The sequence below is a fragment of the Ranitomeya imitator genome, chromosome 2 (genome assembly GCF_032444005.1).
Source record: "Ranitomeya imitator isolate aRanImi1 chromosome 2, aRanImi1.pri, whole genome shotgun sequence".
In the NCBI taxonomy this organism is placed as follows: Eukaryota; Metazoa; Chordata; class Amphibia; order Anura; family Dendrobatidae; genus Ranitomeya; species Ranitomeya imitator.
Genome location: NC_091283.1, coordinates 758,750,914 through 758,770,329, shown reverse-complemented (window position 1 = coordinate 758,770,329; position 19,416 = coordinate 758,750,914). Strand labels below are relative to the sequence as shown.

The window sequence follows — 19,416 nt, the reverse complement described above, 5'->3', positions numbered from 1 at the left end:
TGCCTTCAGTGTGAATGTACAGTTTTCATCGTCATTTAAATACAGATAAATCATTAAATGAGAAGGTGTGACCAAACTTTTGGTTTGTACTATATATATATATATATATATATATATATATATATATATATATATATATATATATATATATATATATATATATATATATATATATATATATATATACATACATACACACACACACACAATTCGAACCTTATGTTCCCTGTAATTAGAAATCGCTTAATGGCTGCATGATACCAGATTTTTGGTAATATATGAATAAATATGCGTTTCAGTAGTCATACCCTGGATAATAAAAATCCATCTTTTCCATCTACTTGCGGAAAAGCATTCCTTAGGTCAGTAAATTTTCCCGAGAATTCATGTTCCAAAGCAGATTTTTCAAATGAGCCTAGAAAAAAGGTGGAAATAATTACAATATTATTTGGGCAATATGTGGCTTTTTTGCAAACATCAAAACATCTTTGAATCTCTCAAAAAGACTAAAATAAAGCACAAATATCACCTTAAAAATAAAGATAACACAAACCGTGGGAGAGAGGTTTAGTGTTTAGAGGGTTGTTCTCATTATTTAAAGGAAGGAACCATTCTTCTGCCTTCCATTTTCCTCGTTGCTTAGGGGTGGTACAGTACTGCTTAATTAACAATTCGGACTAGCAGCATCATTGCGCCCCTGGCCCGAACTTAACGCTGTCTGATGCTGTAAGTATTGGAAAAGAGTAGGGAAACTAAGGCTGGTCGGAATCAGCTTCAGAGAAACGCTTACAAGCTCTATTGGAAAGGGCTTGTAAGAGCTGCTCATGTTGCCTTGGAGACTGACCAACTCCGGTAGACTGCAGATGAGCAGCAAACTATAGAATTCAAAATCCCTCAGTTCCTTAACAAAGGACAGGATTTTTAATAGAAAGTTGTGAAGAATATTGGAGACATAATCCCATGTATCCTATTTGGCGTAGAATTATAAAAACCCCTTCAGCACGTGTTGTGGTAACATGACACCTGGAAAGTTTCAAACAAAGGAATGCACACCCCCACTAGCTAGCAGGTATGCAACCTTCTACAGGAAGACCCCCTGTGGATCCAAGCCATGCGACCTGAGTCCTTTATTCAGCCAGCTAGGATTTCATAAAGGAATTATGAAAATGCTATACGTCGCAGCTGTACATTGTGCATAATTCCGAGAGCCCCAGAAAAGGGCAAGCGCCTGCCTGGGTCTCGAGCCATTCTAACATGCACTGGAAGGGTGATTCATAGAAAAGCCACTAGCAGCAAAATTGTTTTTAGTCTCTATGAGTAGCAGGGGGCCAGTCGGATCCAATGGTACCAGAACCACTGCCTTAGGACCGCCCAGAAAGTAGTTATGAACTTTCACTTTTTTGGGAGAATTATCTCTAATTCTCCTGAAGAGCGGATTTAGGTGCAGCCCAGAGGGCAGGAGGGGAGTGACCCAGAGGGGTAAATGCTTGTGTGAAGCATATCCTATTGCCTTTTTGTCTGGGAGGTCAGGAGGAAACATCATGTGAGAAGTCACACACAAAGGGGACCACAAGCCTCCCATGTGGCTGTCCCTCCCCCCACAAGTCAGGCCTTTCATCTAATTGGTAACTAACCAAATGTTCGGCTTACTATTGTATTTGCATATCTGACCACATGTATAACCATTGTGCATATATAGTGTATTGTCTAGTGTGCCCTTAAGGCGATTAAATATATAATTTAACCTTGGGCTGCTCTTTTATCTCGATTCACAAATCCACATGTCCTTTTCTCAGCCTAATCTTGCATGCTGGAGGGGGGCTGGCTCCTGGCCCTATACAACCCTGTTTGCGGACCAGGCATACATCAAACAAGGAACTGGTGGCAGTCCTACTTCGTTCTGTTTCACTGGTATTAGTGAAAGGGGCCTCTCAGCCTGTAACGGGTGGGCGAGTGTGGTGCCATGTCAGTGACTGCGTTGGCCACCTTCTCTCACTCCCCGTGCCTCCCTGGGCCCATGTGGACAGAGGGGTGTCTGTGTAATATTGTGCCAAGCTGATGTTACGTGTCCCGAAGGGGTGCGTAACATCATGTTGGTACAAGTGGGGAGGAAGTACCATGTGATCCCGCTGCCGTAATATTGGCAATTGGCATGGTGTGGATCCTTCAGGTTTCATCACAAAAGTAAATTACAAAGTTTCTAAGTTAAGTTACACACAAGAACATAAGGAGAATAACCCTTCAAGTTTCATATATAAAAATGAACTTACCGAGATCCAGAGCAAATTGTGCGATAGATGAATCTGTGCAGCCAATCAGAACTGAATCTTCCAAATTTAACCTGTCTTTTCCATAAGTGCTAAGGGTTTTCAGTAAATCTAAGATTCAGCAGAATGATATCACTACAATGTGTGAATATAACAATTCCTAAAAAGAGTTATCCCACGACAAACAGTTATCACGAATTTATAGGTGTTATATGTAGGAGTGCTGGGAACCCCACTGATCACTAGAGGAGGGTACTGAGCCTCTATTCCGGGGGTGTTTGAATGAAGCAGTTGTAACACATGCATTATGGTCTGCAAGACTGATGGAAATAGCGGTCTACAGCTCAACTACAATTATTCTGCAACAAGAGCATACTTGTGGGTGTTCCTGCAGGAAGGCCCCAGTGATCATACATTGATCACTTTTACACTAGATAGTTGATATAAGTTTGTTGTGAAATATTCCCTTTAATTGAAGCACCAAAATATTTTAATTGTAAAAGACAAAAAGTAACTTATGTGCTATGGATTTTCGTCAGCCTTAAAAAAAAAAAAAAAATCACATATAAAGGTAAGTTACTCTCTATTTCAAAACTCAGGACTACGTGTGACCACAAGTGACCGTATAGACATATGAAAGCCTAGTTATTGTGTAGAGACAGTTCTTTAAAAAACTGAACCTCAAGTTCTGTGAACATCAGCATCTTTTTTCCATTTATCTCCATATTTACTCGTTTCTATAAGTCATCTTCTATAAGAAGTGAACTTCCTCCCATCTAATTTTTCCCAACTGCGCTTGTATCAGGATAAAGTTTGGTTTGTTCCTTTATGAGAACCAACTGTGTGGCCAGGTCCTCACTTACCGATGAAGAACTGGGCAAACAACTCCCACAGAGGAGATGGGCTTAACACTGTCCTAAGGAAAGGATACTGTCAAGTTCTGAAAACCCCTTACCTTGCCTCTTTTTGTACACCCATAACCTCTCCCAGATTTTCTGGCTAGCTCAATCCCAACCCTTATTTTTCTGAACAGGCCTCACTAACAACTACGGCCCTGGCCTCTCTGTAGCACTTATCTTATTGTACCTTCCTAAACCTACCCAGCCCATACACCTATTCTACAATATTCCAAGGGGAGAGGAGGAATTGTCACAAGTCCCCTGTTGCATGGCTACCTCCATCAACCTCATAGACTATGAATAAAGTATATATGACTAGCATTCTATTCAAACAGGGATGCAGGAGCCCTGTTCGTATTATTGGTGGGGGTCCATTCAGACACTTATTTATCTACCCTGTTGATTACAGTGGGACAATCTCTTCATATTTTTTAGGCTCCATCGGTTAAAGGGAATCTGTCAGTAGAATCAACCCTCCTACGTTGTCTATATGGACATGTAGGTCATAGGAAGATGAATAAAATGCTACCAAAATATCTCCGATCCGATGTCTTATCGAAGAGAAATCCACATTTGTATTATAAATAAATGAGCTGTAAAGATCTATGTTCCGGGCATAGATCTCCCTGAGAATCTGCCTTCTAAGCTTATTTTATATGATAGGGGGCATTACTAGTGTGAGCCATGTAATGACTGACCGTTTACTCTTCTGATCTGAAAGCAGAGCAGTGTGGAATTATAACTAACGCAGCACAGCACAGATTAACTTTGTCTCATTAGAAACACATCTGTAGTTGTCGTCTCAAAGGGCTGAGAGCTCCGCTAAAGAGCTGCTCCTGATTACAACTAAAATTTCTCCTGCTCCCATTTGAAATGCAGCCACTTTAGGGGAGAGAAGGACAGCACAACATTATATCATAAAAAAACACATCTGCTGGTGTCCTCTGATAGTGCTGTCAGCTCTACTTCCCCTTACACCGGTTGCCTGTAAGATGGAAACCGAAGCATTGTGAGAGAGTGAGAGCTGCAGATGTGTTTGTAATGGGACAATATTCAGGTCTGCTGTCCTGTGTTCGTTATAATCGCACTCACCAGTCAGGAAAGCAGACTGTTAGTCATTACATATCACACTGAAATCAGATGTCTTATTAAAGAGAAATCCATGTTTTTCTTAATATGTAACTGAGCTGCTATGATCTATGTTCCGGACACAAGGGGGTGTTACCAGTGTGAGACATTTGGACCAGGAAAGCATACTGTCAGTCATTACACGTCTCACACTGATAACACCCCCTTTCATTTAAAATAATCTCTGGAGGCAGACTCTCAGTGAAACCTATGTTCGGTCTATAAGACATTGAATTGCAGATATTAGAGTATCATTTTATGCAACTTATTATGACTTGCATGTCCATATAGATGGCTTAGGAAAGTTGACTCTTTTGGCTGATGCCTTTTAAGCCTTCCTGCTCCTACTTAAATTATTTTCTGTAACCACAACATTACGGCTGCTAGGAGATCAGAGTATGCAGTCATCGAGACCAAAAGTGATGTCACACGATTAACATTGGCAGACAGGAGGACATCATTTGGTACAAAGATCACGATTAACATTGGCAGACATGAGGACATCATTTGGTACAAAGATCATTGCACAGGAAATGTAATGGTGGCATTTTAAATGGCATAATTATATTGGCTGCATACAATTGTGTGAAAATGTGTTTGCTCTCTTCTCCTGATTTCCTATTCTTTTGCATGTTTATCACACTTAAATGTTTCAGCTCACCCCAAAAAAATTAAATAACAAAGATAACAAAAGTAAATACATAATGCAGTTTTTAAATTAAGGTCTTTATTATTATGGGAAATAAGAAATCCAAACCTACAGGACCCTGTGTGAAAAAAATGATTGCCCCTTAAACCAAATAACTGGTTGGGTCACCCTTAGCAGCAACAACTGCAATCAAGCAATTAAAATAACATCTAATGAGTCTTTTACAAGGCACTGGAGGAACCCTCTTTTTACGGTCATGCCACAGCATCTTAATCGATTTAAGATCAGGACTTTGTCTAGGCCATTCCAAAGTCTTAATTTAGTTTTTCTTAAGGAATTCAGAGGTGAACTTGCTGGTAAGTTTTAGATCATTGTCCTGCTGCATAATCCAAGTGCACTTCAGCTTGAGGTCACAAACAGATGGCAGGACATTCTCCTTGAGGATTTTTTGTTAGCAGAATTCATGGTTCCGTTTATCACAGCAAGTCAAGGTTCTAAAGCAACAAGACAGCCCCTGACCATCACACTACCACCACCATATTTTACTTTTGGTATGATGTTCCTTTCCTGAAATGCGGTTTTATTTCTAGGCCAGATGTAATAGGACATACACCTTCCAAAAAGTTCAACTTTTGTCTCGTCAGTCCACAGAGTAGTCTCTCAAAAGTCTTGGGGATCATCATGATGCTTTCTGGCAAAACTGAGACAAGCCTTTATGATCTTACCTCCCAGCAGCCCAGCAGTGGTATTCATCTTGGAACTCTGCCATGCAGGCCATTTTTGCCCAGTCTCTTTATTATGGTGGAGCGATGAAAACTGAACTTAAAGGGAACCTAAAGGGAACCTGTCACCCCCAAAATTGAAGATGAGCTAAGCCCATTGGCATCAGGGGCTTATCTACAGCAGCCTGTAATGCTGTAGATAAGCCCCCGATGTATCCTGAAAGATGAGAAAAAGACGTTAGATTATACTCACCCAGGGGCGTTCCAGCTGCGATCTGGTCCAATGGGCGTTGCGGTCCGGGGCCTCCTATGTTCATAGGATGATGTCCTCTTCTTCTCTTCACGCTGAGGCTCCAGCGCAGGCGTACTTTGTCTGCCCTGTTGAGGGCAGAGCAAAGTACTGCAGTGCGCAGGCGCCGGGAAAGGTCAGAAAGGCCCAACGCCTGCGCACTGCAGTACTTTGCTCTGCCCTCAACAGGGCAGACAAAGTACACCTGCGCCGGAGCTGCGGTGTGAAGAGAAGAGGACATCATCCTATAAAGATAGGAAGCGCCGGACCTCGACGCCCATCGGACCGGACAGCCCCTGCGTGAGTATAATCTAACCTCTTTTTCTCATCTTTCAGGATACATCGGGGGCTTATCTACAGCATTCCAGAATGCTGTAGATAAGCCCCTGATACCGGTGGGCTTAGCTCATCTTTGATTTTGGGGGTGACAGGTTCCCTTTAACTGAGGCAAGTGAGTTCTGTAGTTCTTTGGATGTTATTGTGGGGTCTTTTATGACCTTATGGATGAGTTGTTGCTGCGCTCTTGAGGCAGTTTTGGTCTGCCTGTCACTACTGGGAAGGTTCACCTCTGTTCCATGTTTTCGCCATTTGTGGATAATGGCTCTCACTGTGGTTCGCTGGAGTCCCAAAGCTTGAGAAATGGCTGTATAACCTTTTCCAGACTGATAGATCTCAAATACTTTGTTTCTCATTTGTTCCAGAATTTGTTTGGACCACGGCATGATGTCTAGCTTTTGAGGATATTCTGGTCTACTTCACTTTGTCAGGCAGGTCCTATTTAAGTAATTTCTTAATTGAGAAGTGTAGCAGTAATCGGGCCTGGGTGTGGCTAGGGAATTTGACGACAGCTTCCCAAAGACGTGATAAACCAAGGTTAATTTATGTTTTAAGGGGCGGGGCTTTTCTTTTTCCCTTAATAAAGACCTTTATTTATATACTGCATTTTGAGATTACTTCTGTTATCTTTGTCCAATATTTAAATTTGTTTGGTATTGTGATACATTTAAGTGTGACAAACATGCAAAAGTAGAATAAATCAGAAACGGGGCAAACTCTTTTTCACCAAACTGTATGTCTCATAATTTTTTCACAATATTAAGGCTTTTCCTTCAGAATTATGTATGTAAAAGGGTTTGTCTGTTTCAAGAAAACAATTTTAATAATTGCACCATGTTGTGCAACAGATTGACAAAAAAACAATTTATTTTTTTTGGTCTGGTCTAGGTTTTTGTGTTTGTTACATAATAAATATATATTGTTTAAATTTAGGAATTACATCCAATCTTTTGTACATGTCTTCCCTATTTTATAAAATTGCATATGTTTTAAATGTATTTTAGTTAGCACTGCATTAATCTACAGTTGGTGCCTGCTACATTATTACCTTTAGATTTTCATTAAATTAAGTGTGTGAATTGTGCCCACAGTGTTAAATCAGTCCATGCAGCACTGTGGCCAATATGTGAAAGAAATTAATGGATTCAGACAATGTAATCTTTGTAAAGATTATTGGTCTGAACTTCCTTTGAGCTTGCTTGTTAACATTTTTATTTACATCAATAATATAGCACAAACATGACATCAGTTACAGTATATAAATTACATAAATGATTTCACAATCCCTTGTCCACAATCTCTAGACAGTTGTGAAAAGAAATCTTATTTACCTGGACAACTGACTGTAGGTACATAGAAGCGGCTTCCAGATGTTCGAACAAAGGGTGAAAGATTGTGAAATAGGTAAAAAGTTCCAGAATTCCAAGCAAGGCGACAGGAATCATCATTTTCTTTAAGTTCATACAGGAAACTGTGAGTGTACATAACAATATTAATGTAGAAGATGACCTGTATACAGTACATCTCAAATCCACAATAACTCGTACTGTTGTTCTGATTCCATATTAACTTGAAAACTGCAATCCACATGCTTATCAGTAATGCCGTCACCAAACTCTCCCTTTTCCATTCGATCCTAAATACAGCAGCCAGGCTCATATTTCTATCCAGCTGCTATAGTGATGTCTCCACACTGGGCCAGTCACTGCACTGGTTGTCCATCCACAATATAATACAATGTAAACTTATCACACTCACCCACAAAGCGCTCCACAGGGCTGCACCACCCTATACCTCCTCTCTGTCTACCACTTTACCCATGCTCTCTATTCTGCTAACCCAGCCCAATCTGTACCTCCCACTACTGCCCCAAGACACTTCTCATGCTGCACCATCTATCTAGAATGCTCAATTGGACTAAATCAGATTAATTCCCAGTATCCAGAGTTTAAGGCTATGTTCACACATTGCGGTTTTTACCGCGGAACCACGGCAATTTTGCAGCTGCGGGTCCGCAGCAGTTTCCATTGCGTTTACAGTAACATGTAAACCCTATGGAAACCGCAAACCACTGTGCACATGCTGCGGGAAAAACCACGCGGGAACGCAGCGGTTTACAACCCGCAGCATGTCACTTCTTTGTGCAGAATAGCAGCGATTCTGCACCCATAGAAATGCATTGATCCGCTTACTTCCTGCATGGGGCTGTGCACACCATGCGGGAAGTAAGCGGATAATGTGCGGATTATACCCGGGGTGGAGGAGAGGAGAGTCTCCTCCAGGCCCCGGGAACCATATTTGAGTATAAAAAAAAAGAATTAAAATAAAAAATCATGATATACTCACCTCTGAAGTCTCAGCGCTGCACGCGGCCTTCCGGTCTCAGGTTTGCTATGCGACCAGGACCTGCGGTGACGTCGCGGTCACATGACCGTGACGTCACGAAGGTCCTTCTCGCACAGCATCTTCCGGACCGCCGCCTGCAGCGCCGAGGAGATCGGGACGTCAGAGGGTGAGTAGATCATTATTTTTATTATTTTTAACATTACTATTGATGCTGCATATTGCTGCATATGCAGCATCAATAGTAGGGGTAAAATCCCGCAGCGGAACCCGCAGGACAAACCGCGATAAATCTGCAGGGATAACCGCAGCGGGTTTGCCCTGCAGATTTTTCAAATCCGCTGCGGGAGAACCCGCAGGGACAGGACGCAACGTGTGAGCATAGCCTAAGTGTGCACCAAAAAAAACATAGTTTTAGGCAGGTATATCACATCATCTTACTCATCTAACTTTTCACAGGTCTCCCCACACTTTTCCACAGATTCTGGTCCATTCCCACACACTCCATGCACTCACATTTTGCATCTCGACATCCTCTGATACTGACTGGTGACAAATTCGTGCATCTTTACATGAATATCCTCATCTATTATAAAGCATGGCTGGACTGTTCAATACAAACACTTCTTACTTACATACACATTGTCAGCTCTTGAGAGCTACAGGTTGGGGACCCCTACTATAATGTCTGATATTTTTTGTAAATGTATTCTCGGAATTGTAAAGTGCTGCAGATATGGTACTATGCAAATTTAAGGGAATATGTAAGCATGCTTTCCCATTTTAAAATGCTGCCACCTCCTTACAGTGGCTTGCAAACGTATTCACCCCCTTGGCTTTTTACTAGTGTTGAGCGATACCGTCCGATACTTAGTAACATAGTTAGTAAGGCCGAAAAAAGACATTTGTCCATCCAGTTCAGCCTATATTCCATCATAATAAATACCCAGATCTACGTCCTTCTACAGAACCTAATAATTGTATGATACAATATTGTTCTGCTCCAGGAAGACATCCAGGCCTCTCTTGAACCCCTCGACTGAGTTCGCCATCACCACCTCCTCAGGCAAGCAATTCCAGATTCTCACTGCCCTAACAGTAAAGAATCCTCTTCTATGTTGGTGGAAAAACCTTCTCTCCTCCAGACGCAAAGAATGCCCCCTTGTGCCCGTCACCTTCCTTGGTATAAACAGATCCTCAGCGAGATATTTGTATTGTCCCCTTATATACTTATACATGGTTATTAGATCGCCCCTCAGTCGTCTTTTTTCTAGATTAAATAATCCTAATTTCGCTAATCTATCTGGGTATTGTAGTTCTCCCATCCCCTTTATTAATTTTGTTGCCCTCCTTTGTACTCTCTCTAGTTCCATTATATCCTTCCTGAGCACCGGTGCCCAAAACTGGACACAGTACTCCATGTGCGGTCTAACTAGGGATTTGTACAGAGGCAGTATAATGCTCTCATCATGTGTATCCAGACCTCTTTTAATGCACCCCATGATCCTGTTTGCCTTGGCAGCTGCTGCCTGGCACTGGCTGCTCCAGGTAAGTTTATCATTAACTAGGATCCCCAAGTCCTTCTCCCTGTCAGATTTACCCAGTGGTTTCCCATTCAGTGTGTAATGGTGATATTGATTCCCTCTTCCCATGTGTATAACCTTACATTTATCATTGTTAAACCTCATCTGCCACCTTTCAGCCCAAGTTTCCAACTTATCCAGATCCATCTGTAGCAGAATACTATCTTCTCTTGTATTAACTGCTTTACATAGTTTTGTATCATCTGCAAATATCGATATTTTACTGTGTAAACCTTCTACCAGATCATTAATGAATATGTTGAAGAGAACAGGTCCCAATACTGACCCCTGCGGTACCCCACTGGTCACAGCGACCCAGTTAGAGACTATACCATTTATAACCACCCTCTGCTTTCTATCACTAAGCCAGTTACTAACCCATTTACACACATTTTCCCCCAGACCAAGCATTCTCATTTTGTGTACCAACCTCTTGTGCGGCACGGTATCAAACGCTTTGGAAAAATCGAGATATACCACGTCCAATGACTCACCGTGGTCCAGTCTATAGCTTACCTCTTCATAAAAACTGATTAGATTGGTTTGACAGGAGCGATTTCTCATAAACACATGCTGATATGGAGTTAAACAGTTATTCTCATTGAGATAATCCAGAATAACATCCCTCAGAAACCCTTCAAATATTTTACCAACAATAGAGGTTAGACTTACTGGCCTATAATTTCCAGGTTCACTTTTAGAGCCCTTTTTGAATATTGGCACCACATTTGCTATGCGCCAGTCCTGCGGAACAGACCCTGTCGCTATAGAGTCACTAAAAATAAGAAATAATGGTTTATCTATTACATTACTTAGTTCTCTTAGTACTCGTGGGTGTATGCCATCCGGACCCGGAGATTTATCTATTTTAATCTTATTTAGCCGGTTTCGCACCTCTTCTTGGGTTAGATTGGTGACCCCTAATATAGGGTTTTCATTGTTTCTTGGGATTTCACCTAGCATTTCATTTTCCACCGTGAATACCGTGGAGAAGAAGGTGTTTAATATGTTAGCTTTTTCCTCGTCATCTACAACCATTCTTTCCTCACTATTTTTTAAGGGGCCTACATTTTCAGTTTTTATTCTTTTACTATTGATATAGTTGAAGAACAGTTTGGGATTAGTTTTACTCTCCTTAGCAATGTGCTTCTCTGTTTCCTTTTTGGCAGCTTTAATTAGTTTTTTAGATAAAGTATTTTTCTCCCTATAGTTTTTTAGAGCTTCAATGGTGCCATCCTGCTTTAGTAGTGCAAATGCTTTCTTTTTACTGTTAATTGCCTGTCTTACTTCTTTGTTTAGCCACATTGGGTTTTTCCTATTTCTAGTCCTTTTATTCCCACAAGGTATAAACCGCTTACACTGCCTATTTAGGATGTTCTTAAACATTTCCCATTTATTATCTGTATTCTCATTTCTGAGGATATTGTCCCAGTCTACCAGATTAAGGGCATCTCTAAGCTGTTCAAACTTTGCCTTCCTAAAGTTCAATGTTTTTGTGACTCCCTGACAAGTCCCCCTAGTGAAAGACAGGTGAAACTGCACAATATTGTGGTCGCTATTTCCTAAATGCCCAACCACCTGCAGATTTGTTATTCTGTCAGGTCTATTAGATAGTATTAGGTCTAAAAGTGCTGCTCCTCTGGTTGGATTCTGCACCAATTGTGAAAGATAATTTTTCTTGGTTATTAGCAGAAACCTGTTGCCTTTATGGGTTTCACAGGTTTCTGTTTCCCAGTTAATATCCGGGTAGTTAAAGTCCCCCATAACCAGGACCTCATTATGGGTTGCAGCTTCATCTATCTGCTTTAGAAGTAGACTTTCCATGCTTTCTGTTATATTTGGGGGTTTGTAACAGACCCCAATGAGAATTTTGTTACCATTTTTCCCTCCATGAATTTCAACCCATATGGACTCGACATCCTCATTCCCTTCGCTAATATCCTCCCTTAAAGTGGACTTTAGACAAGACTTTACATAGAGACAAACACCTCCTCCTCTCCGATTTTTACGATCCTTTCTAAACAGACTGTAACCCTGTAAGTTAACTGCCCAGTCATAGCTTTCATCTAACCATGTCTCGGTTATTCCCACTATGTCAAAGTTACCTGTAGATATTTCTGCTTCTAGTTCTTCCATCTTGTTTGTCAGGCTTCTGGCGTTTGCGAGCATGCAGTTTAGAGGATTTTGTTTTGTTCCAATCTCCTCACTGTGGATTGTTTTAGAAATGTTCTTACCTCCCTTCTGAGTATGTTTTCCTGGGTCGTCTTTGTTCGAGTCTAATGTTTTTCTTCCCGTCCCCTCTTCTTCTAGTTTAACGCCCTCCTGATGAGTGTAGCGAGTCTTCTGGCGAATTTGTGTTTCCCAGGTTTGTTGAGGTGTAGTCCGTCTCTGGCGAGGAGTCCATCATACCAGTAATTCACACCGTGGTCCAGGAATCCAAATCCTTGTTGTCTGCACCATCGTCTTAGCCAGTTGTTTGCATCAAGGATCCTGTTCCATCTCCTGGTGCCATGCCCGTCTACTGGAAGGATAGAAGAAAAAACTACCTGTGCATCCAGTTCCTTTACTTTCTTCCCCAACTCTTCAAAGTCCTTGCAGATTGTCGGTAGGTCCTTCCTTGCCGTGTCATTGGTGCCAACATGTATCAGAAGAAATGGGTGGACGTCCTTGGAGCTGAAGAGCTTTGGTATCCTATCGGTCACATCCTTGATCATCGCACCTGGAAGGCAGCATACTTCTCTTGCAGTTATGTCCGGTCTGCAGATGGCTGCTTCGGTGCCTCTCAGTAGTGAGTCTCCCACCACCACCACTCTTCGTTGCTTCTTGGCTGTACTTTTTGCTGTCACTTGTTGCTGTGTGCCCTTTTCTTTTTTGCTTGCTGGTATTGCTTCATTCTTAGGTGTGCCATCTTCATCCTCTACAAAGATTTGATATCGGTTCTTCAGTTGTGTGGTTGGTGATTTCTCCATGGTCTTCTTGCTTCTTTTGGTCACATGCTTCCACTCATCTGCTTTTGGAGGTTCTCTGACACTTTTTGCACCTTCTGTGACCAGTAGAGATGCTTCTGTTCTGTCTAGAAAGTCTTCATTCTCTTTGATGAGTTTCAAAGTTGTTATTCTTTCTTCCAGACCCCGCACCTTTTCTTCTAAAAGGGCCACTAGTCTACACTTCTGACAGGTGAAATTGGATTCTTCTTCTGGTCGATCTGTGAACATGTAGCACATGCTGCAGCTCACCATGTAGGTTGTCACATCTGCCATGTTGCTCCTAGATCCTGCTGACTTGCTGTGTGTTTTCCTTCTTGTGTAATCTACTCAGCCAAGCTCTCTTGCAATAATGTCCTACAGGCAAAAATTACGGCGCGCGGTTTGGTGATGCTTTCGAAGCAGCTGGTCCCGGCTGTACCCAACGATCTTCTAGCTTAGGGAGACTTCACTTCTCCCAGAAGGCACCTGGAATATGCAAATTAGCCTCCTGAAGCTTGAATCCCTGGTTTGGTGATGCTTTCGAAGCAGTTGGTCCCGGCTGTACCCAACGATCTTCTAGCTTAGGGAGACTTCGCTTCTCCCAGAAGGCACCTGGAATATGCAAATTAGCCTCCTGAAGCTTGAATCCCTGGTTTGGTGATGCTTTCGAAGCAGCTGGTCCCGGCTGTACCCAACGATCTTCTAGCTTAGGGAGACTTCGCTTCTCCCAGAAGGCACCTGGAATATGCAAATTAGCCTCCTGAAGCTTGAATCCCTCAATTCAAGGGACCAATCACAAGCCGCTACGTCTTTGAAAGTCATTAACGCGCTCATTTTTAAAAATGAGCGCGTTAATAGCTTGCGGTGACGTCGCGGCTTGTGATTGGTCGCGGCCACGCGACCAATCACAAGCCGCTACGTCTTTGAAAGCCATTAACGCGCTCATTTTTAAAAATGAGCGCGTTAATAGCTTGCGGTGACGTCGCGGCTTGTGATTGGTCGCGTGGCGGTCACATGGGCGGCCCGCGACCAATCAGAAGCCGGGACGTGATTCTCAGGTCCTAAAAGCGCTGATTTTGAACAACGAAGCCTGCCGGTTACCCGCGCTGAGTCCAGGGGCCGCCGGAGAGGTAAATATATCAATATTTTTTATTTTAATTCTTTATTTTACACATCTCTATGTATCCGATACCGATACCCGATACCACAAAAGTATCGGATCTCGGTATCGGAATTCCGATACCGCAAGTATCGGCCGATACCCGATACTTGCGGTATCGGAATGCTCAACACTACTTTTTACCCATTTTGTTACATTTCATCCTGTGTTCAAAAATATTTGTAATCTGATTTGTGTGTGATGCATCAGCACTAAATAGTCTAAGTTGGTGACGTGACGTGAGAAAAATACAGGTAGAAATTAAATTTATGGGATCAAATAACTAAAAATTGTCATGTGCATATGTATTCAACCCTTTTGCGATGAAACCCCTAAATATTTGTGGTGCAAGCAAATACAATCTGTGAGATCTTTTGGAACACCTGGAGTGGACCCGCAGATCCACGACAACGAACCTCCCTAGGGTGAACTGACCAGGTAGACCACCCCCTATACAGGGAGCGTTAGGTCCCGTTATACAGGGACCCAAGGGAGACTATTGCCGCAGAAGCTGGAACCCGGAGACAGGTAGTAGGTGGTACAAAATAGAGAAGCTGGGTGTAGGACGGACAGAGTGGGGTAAAATGAAGTACAGTTTGGTAAGGGCTGAGTACAGGCGAGACCAAAGGAGCACTGGGAAGGGGAAGACACAAAGGAGGCAGGACAGGACAGAGACACCAGACTAAAAGAGTACGGAGCGGACACTGGGAAGGCTGGACTAGACGAGGAGAAAAGAAAGCGGAAGAGCGGAGACTCAGAACAGGCAGTGCAAAGACAAAGGTGGACCTGAGTCACAGAAACACAAATGACAGACAGGCAAGGAGCAGAGGAAGGAATCACCTTAAATACATGGAGTGCTGAAGGACTTCCGGGTCACGGTCCTCCAGGATCACATAGGGGAGATAGAGAGCGCCTGTAAATCAGAAAAAGGAAGTGCAAGAGGCACCAATAACCAAACACCATGAAGATCAAGGAGATCTCCAAACAAGTCACGGACAAAGTTGTTGGGAAGTACCGGATTGAGTTATAAAAAAAAAAATCCCAATCTCTGATGATCCCCCGGAGCACCATGAAATCTATTATCATTAAATGTAAAGAACATGGTACCACTACAAACCTGCCAAGAGAAGGCCACCCACCAAACTCTCAGCCCGGGAAAGTAGGGCATTATTCATAGAGGCATCACAGAGTCCAAAAATAATGTTGAAGAAGCTGCAGTGTTCACAAGCATAGACTGGAGTATCTGTCCATATGACCACAATAAACTGCACTCCATAGAGGTGGCCTTTATGGAAGAATGACAAAAAAAAAAGCCTTTACTGACACGCAAAAATTGTAAGGCTTGTTTTGAGCCTCAAAAGAGATGTCTCAAAAGAGATGTGGGAAACTCCCAAAATGTATGGAGGAAGGTGATGTGGGGAAATTAAAATTTTTGGCCACAAAAGTTAACGTTAGGTCTCCAACCAAACCAACACAACTTAACTTATCACCCCAAGAACACTATTCCCACAGTGAAACATGATGGTGGCAGAATCATGCTGTGGGGATGTTTTTCTGCAGCAGGGATAAGGAAAATGGTCTGAGTTGAGGGGAAGAAGAGTGGTGTGAAATACAGGGATATTCTTGAGCAAAACCTGTTTCAGTCTGTCAGTATTTGAGACTGGAACGGAGGTTCACCTTCCAACAAGACAATGACCCAAAGCACACTGCTAAACCAACACCCGAGTGGTTTAAGGAGAAATGTGTAAATGTTTTGGAGTGGCCTAGTCAAAGCCAAGACCTTAATCCAATTGAGGATTTGAGGTCAGATTTGAAGATTGCTGTTCACCAAAGGAAACCATCGAAATTGAAGGAGATGGAGCAGTTTTGCCTTGAAGAATGGGCAAAAATCCCAGTGGCAAGATGTGGAAAGCTCAGAGACTTATCCAAAGTGACTTCCAGGTGTAATTGCCGCAAAAGGAGGCTCTACAAAGTACTGACTTTATGGGGTGAATAGTTATGCACATTGAAGTTTTCAGTAATTTTGTAATATTTGTTATTTGCTTCATGTCAAGGGGTCCTTCTCCGGTATCAACAGAGCTAGATTATAGTAAACAATTCCAAGACCTTTATTTAGGCAAAAATACGAAAGGTGAATATACGATCCCCCACACAAATAAAATAGTCCAGAACACGAATGCAGTTCAGTAACAGGATAAAAGTCCAACAATCCAGCAGACAGAGGATAGCATAGTCCATATAGTCTTATTTCTCTCTGAGATGCTGTGAACACATCATCATTCCACACAGACTGACTGTGTCTCACCTCCCTGGTATTTACAAGTCCCTCTCCTCATTCACAGGTCAGGGGGGTGGGCGCAGTAGTGGCGTATCTAGGGGGGCAGCCGGGGAATGTGCCCCGGGCGCAGCTGGCAGGGGGGGGTGCAGTCGGGCCGCCTAATGCGGTGATCCGCAGTGTCTCCCCTGGCAGCTGCATTCTGCCGCCCCCCGGACTGGAGTCAGCTGTTCTCTGTGCCGACTGTCAAGCTGACAGCCGGCACAGAGAAGCTGCAGTGCGCCTGCACCCAGTATTCAATTGGACTTGTATCTTACAGACACGAGTACAATTGAAGATCTGACTGCAGTGACTAGAACGGAGGTGATTTCGGGAGGTAATTATGTCACCGGAAGGGGCGGGGCCTCCATTCCAGTGAAGCTACGATAGCAGGAAGCTGCTGGAGAAAATAAGTGGGAAATGAGGGGTTTCACCTGCACCATGGAGCCGTGTGAGGGGAGGACTGAGGGTCTGCAGCATGGAGACGTGTGAGGAGATTACCGAGGTGTGTGGGGAATGATGATGAGGGGCTGTGTAGTGGATGATGAGAGGCTGTGTGGGGAATGGAGGGATAATGAGGTGCTGTGTGGGGAATGGGGGGATGATGATGAGGGGCTTTGTAGTGGATAAGAGGCTGTGTGGGGAAGGGGGGGATGATGATGAGGGGCTGTGTAGTGTATGATAAGAGGCTGTGTGGGGAATGGGGGATGATGAGGGACTGTGTAGTGGATAATGAGAAACTGTGTGGGGAATGGAGGGATAATGATGAGGGGATGTGCAGTGGATGATGAGAAGCTGTGTGGGGAATGGAGGGATAATGATGAGGGGCTGTGTAGTGGATGATAAGAGGCTGTGTGGGGAATGGGGGGATGACGAGGCGCTGTGTGAGGAGAAGGGGGGATGATGAGGGGCTGTGTGGGAGAAGGGGTGATGATGAGGGGCTTTGGGGAGAAGGGGTGATGAGGGGTTGTGGGGGGATAAGGAGATGGGGTGATGAGGGACTGTGTGGGGAATGGAGGGATAATGAGGTGCTGTGTGGGGAATGGGGGGATGATGAGGGGCTGTGTAGTGGATGATAAGAGGCTGTGTGGGGAATGGGGGGATGATGAGGGGCTGTGTACTGGATAATGAGAGGCTGGGTGGGGAATGGAGGGATAATGATAAGGGGCTGTGTAGTGGATGATGAGAGGCTGTGTGGGGAATGGAGGGATAATGATGAGGGGCTGTGTAGTGGATGATGAGAGGCTGTGTTTTGGGATTGGAGGGATAATGATGAGGGGCTGTGTAGTGGATGATAAAAGGCTGTGTGGGGAATGGGGGGATGATGAGGGGCTGTGTGGGAGAAGGGGTGATGATGAGGGGCTGTGTGGAAGAAGGGGTGATGATGAGGGGCTTTGGAGAGAAGGGGGTGATGAGGGGCTGTATGGGGGGCTGTGTGGGGAATGGGGGGATGAGAGGCTGTGTGGGTGATAATGAGGGACTGTGTGGGGGTGATCAGGGGCTGAGGGAGAGATGGGGTTGATGAGGGGCTGTGGGGGGATGAGGAGATCGGGGTGATGAGGTGCTTTGTGGGGAATGGGGGGATTTATTGTGCAGGGAGAATTGGAGTGGGGATGGGGGATTTAATGTGTGTGGAGAGATTTGGAGTGGGGATTGGGGGATTTAATGTGTGAGGGAGATTTGAGGACACAAAATGAAGAGCAATGGGGAAGATGAGGGGCATATATGAGGAAACAGTACAGGGGAATGGGTTGGCATGTATGAGTAAACAGTACGGGGAATGAGGGCATGTATGAGGAAACATGTATGAGGATGATGGGATGTGTGCAGACACAGTATGGGGAGTCAGGTGAGCAGGCAGTAAAGAAAGTGAGGGGGTAAATATATGAGGAGACAGTATGGTGAACAGGAGGGATGTGAGAGGAGACAGTATGAGGAGGGAGGGGAATAGTGTGAGGAGACTGTATGGGGGGAGAAAATTGAGTGGGAACAGAATAGAAACTGAGTAGTGGCGCCATAGCATTGGGGGACAGTGTAAGGGCACAGCCAGGAGGGGACAGTATAACAGGAAGGGGAAGTGTGATGAGAGAGTACAGTATAAAGAGCAGGTACCATAAGTAGGACAGTGTGGGGGTCATATTTTGTGCAGACAATAATAGTGAGGGGCAATTTTTTATTCAGGAGCATTTTAATGACACTTGTATCTTTAAGGGCATCATGTGGAGATTTTCTGCAAAAGAGCGGAGAAGATGGAAGTCTGCAGAGACGGCTGTGGATGAGAAAACTCATCATGGGGTCTGGACAAGATGAAGAAAAGAAGGAGATCGGGTCCAGAGACGACATCACCTATGAGGTACCTGGATGTAAATGTTTTTTGTGATACTAATTCTCATGTTTTTATTTATGCTAGGAGCATTAACCCCTTAGTGACAGAGCCAATTTGGTACTTAATGACCGAGCCAATTTTTACAATTCTGTCCACCGTCACTTTATGAGGTTATAACTCTGGAACGCTTCAACGGATCCCGCTGATTCTGAGACTGTTTTTTCGTGACATATTGTACTTCATGTTAGTGGTAATATTTCTTCGATATTACTTGCGATTATTTATGAAAAAAATGGAAATATGGCGAAAATTTTTAAAATTTTGCAATTTTCAAACTTTGTATTTTTATGCCCTTAAATCAGAGAGATATGTCACGAAAAATAGTTAATAAATAACATTTCCCACATGTCTACTTTACATCAGCACAATTTTGGA

The 19,416-nt window shown here is 43.4% G+C and overlaps 1 protein-coding gene across 3 annotated transcripts in view; it reads right to left on the bottom strand.

Moving 5' to 3' along the window:
* NUDT13 (nudix hydrolase 13) overlaps positions 1-19,416 on the bottom strand; it is a 132,058-nt gene that overhangs the window by 24,823 nt on the left and 87,819 nt on the right. For all 3 annotated transcript variants that reach the window (XM_069753339.1, XM_069753336.1, XM_069753338.1), the window contains exons 3-5: positions 7,622-7,761; positions 2,271-2,378; positions 309-415 (exon numbers count right to left, since the gene is read on the bottom strand). In XM_069753339.1, coding sequence (XP_069609440.1) covers positions 309-415; positions 2,271-2,378; positions 7,622-7,761 — 355 coding nt within the window. The remainder of the gene's footprint in view (positions 1-308; positions 416-2,270; positions 2,379-7,621; positions 7,762-19,416) is intronic.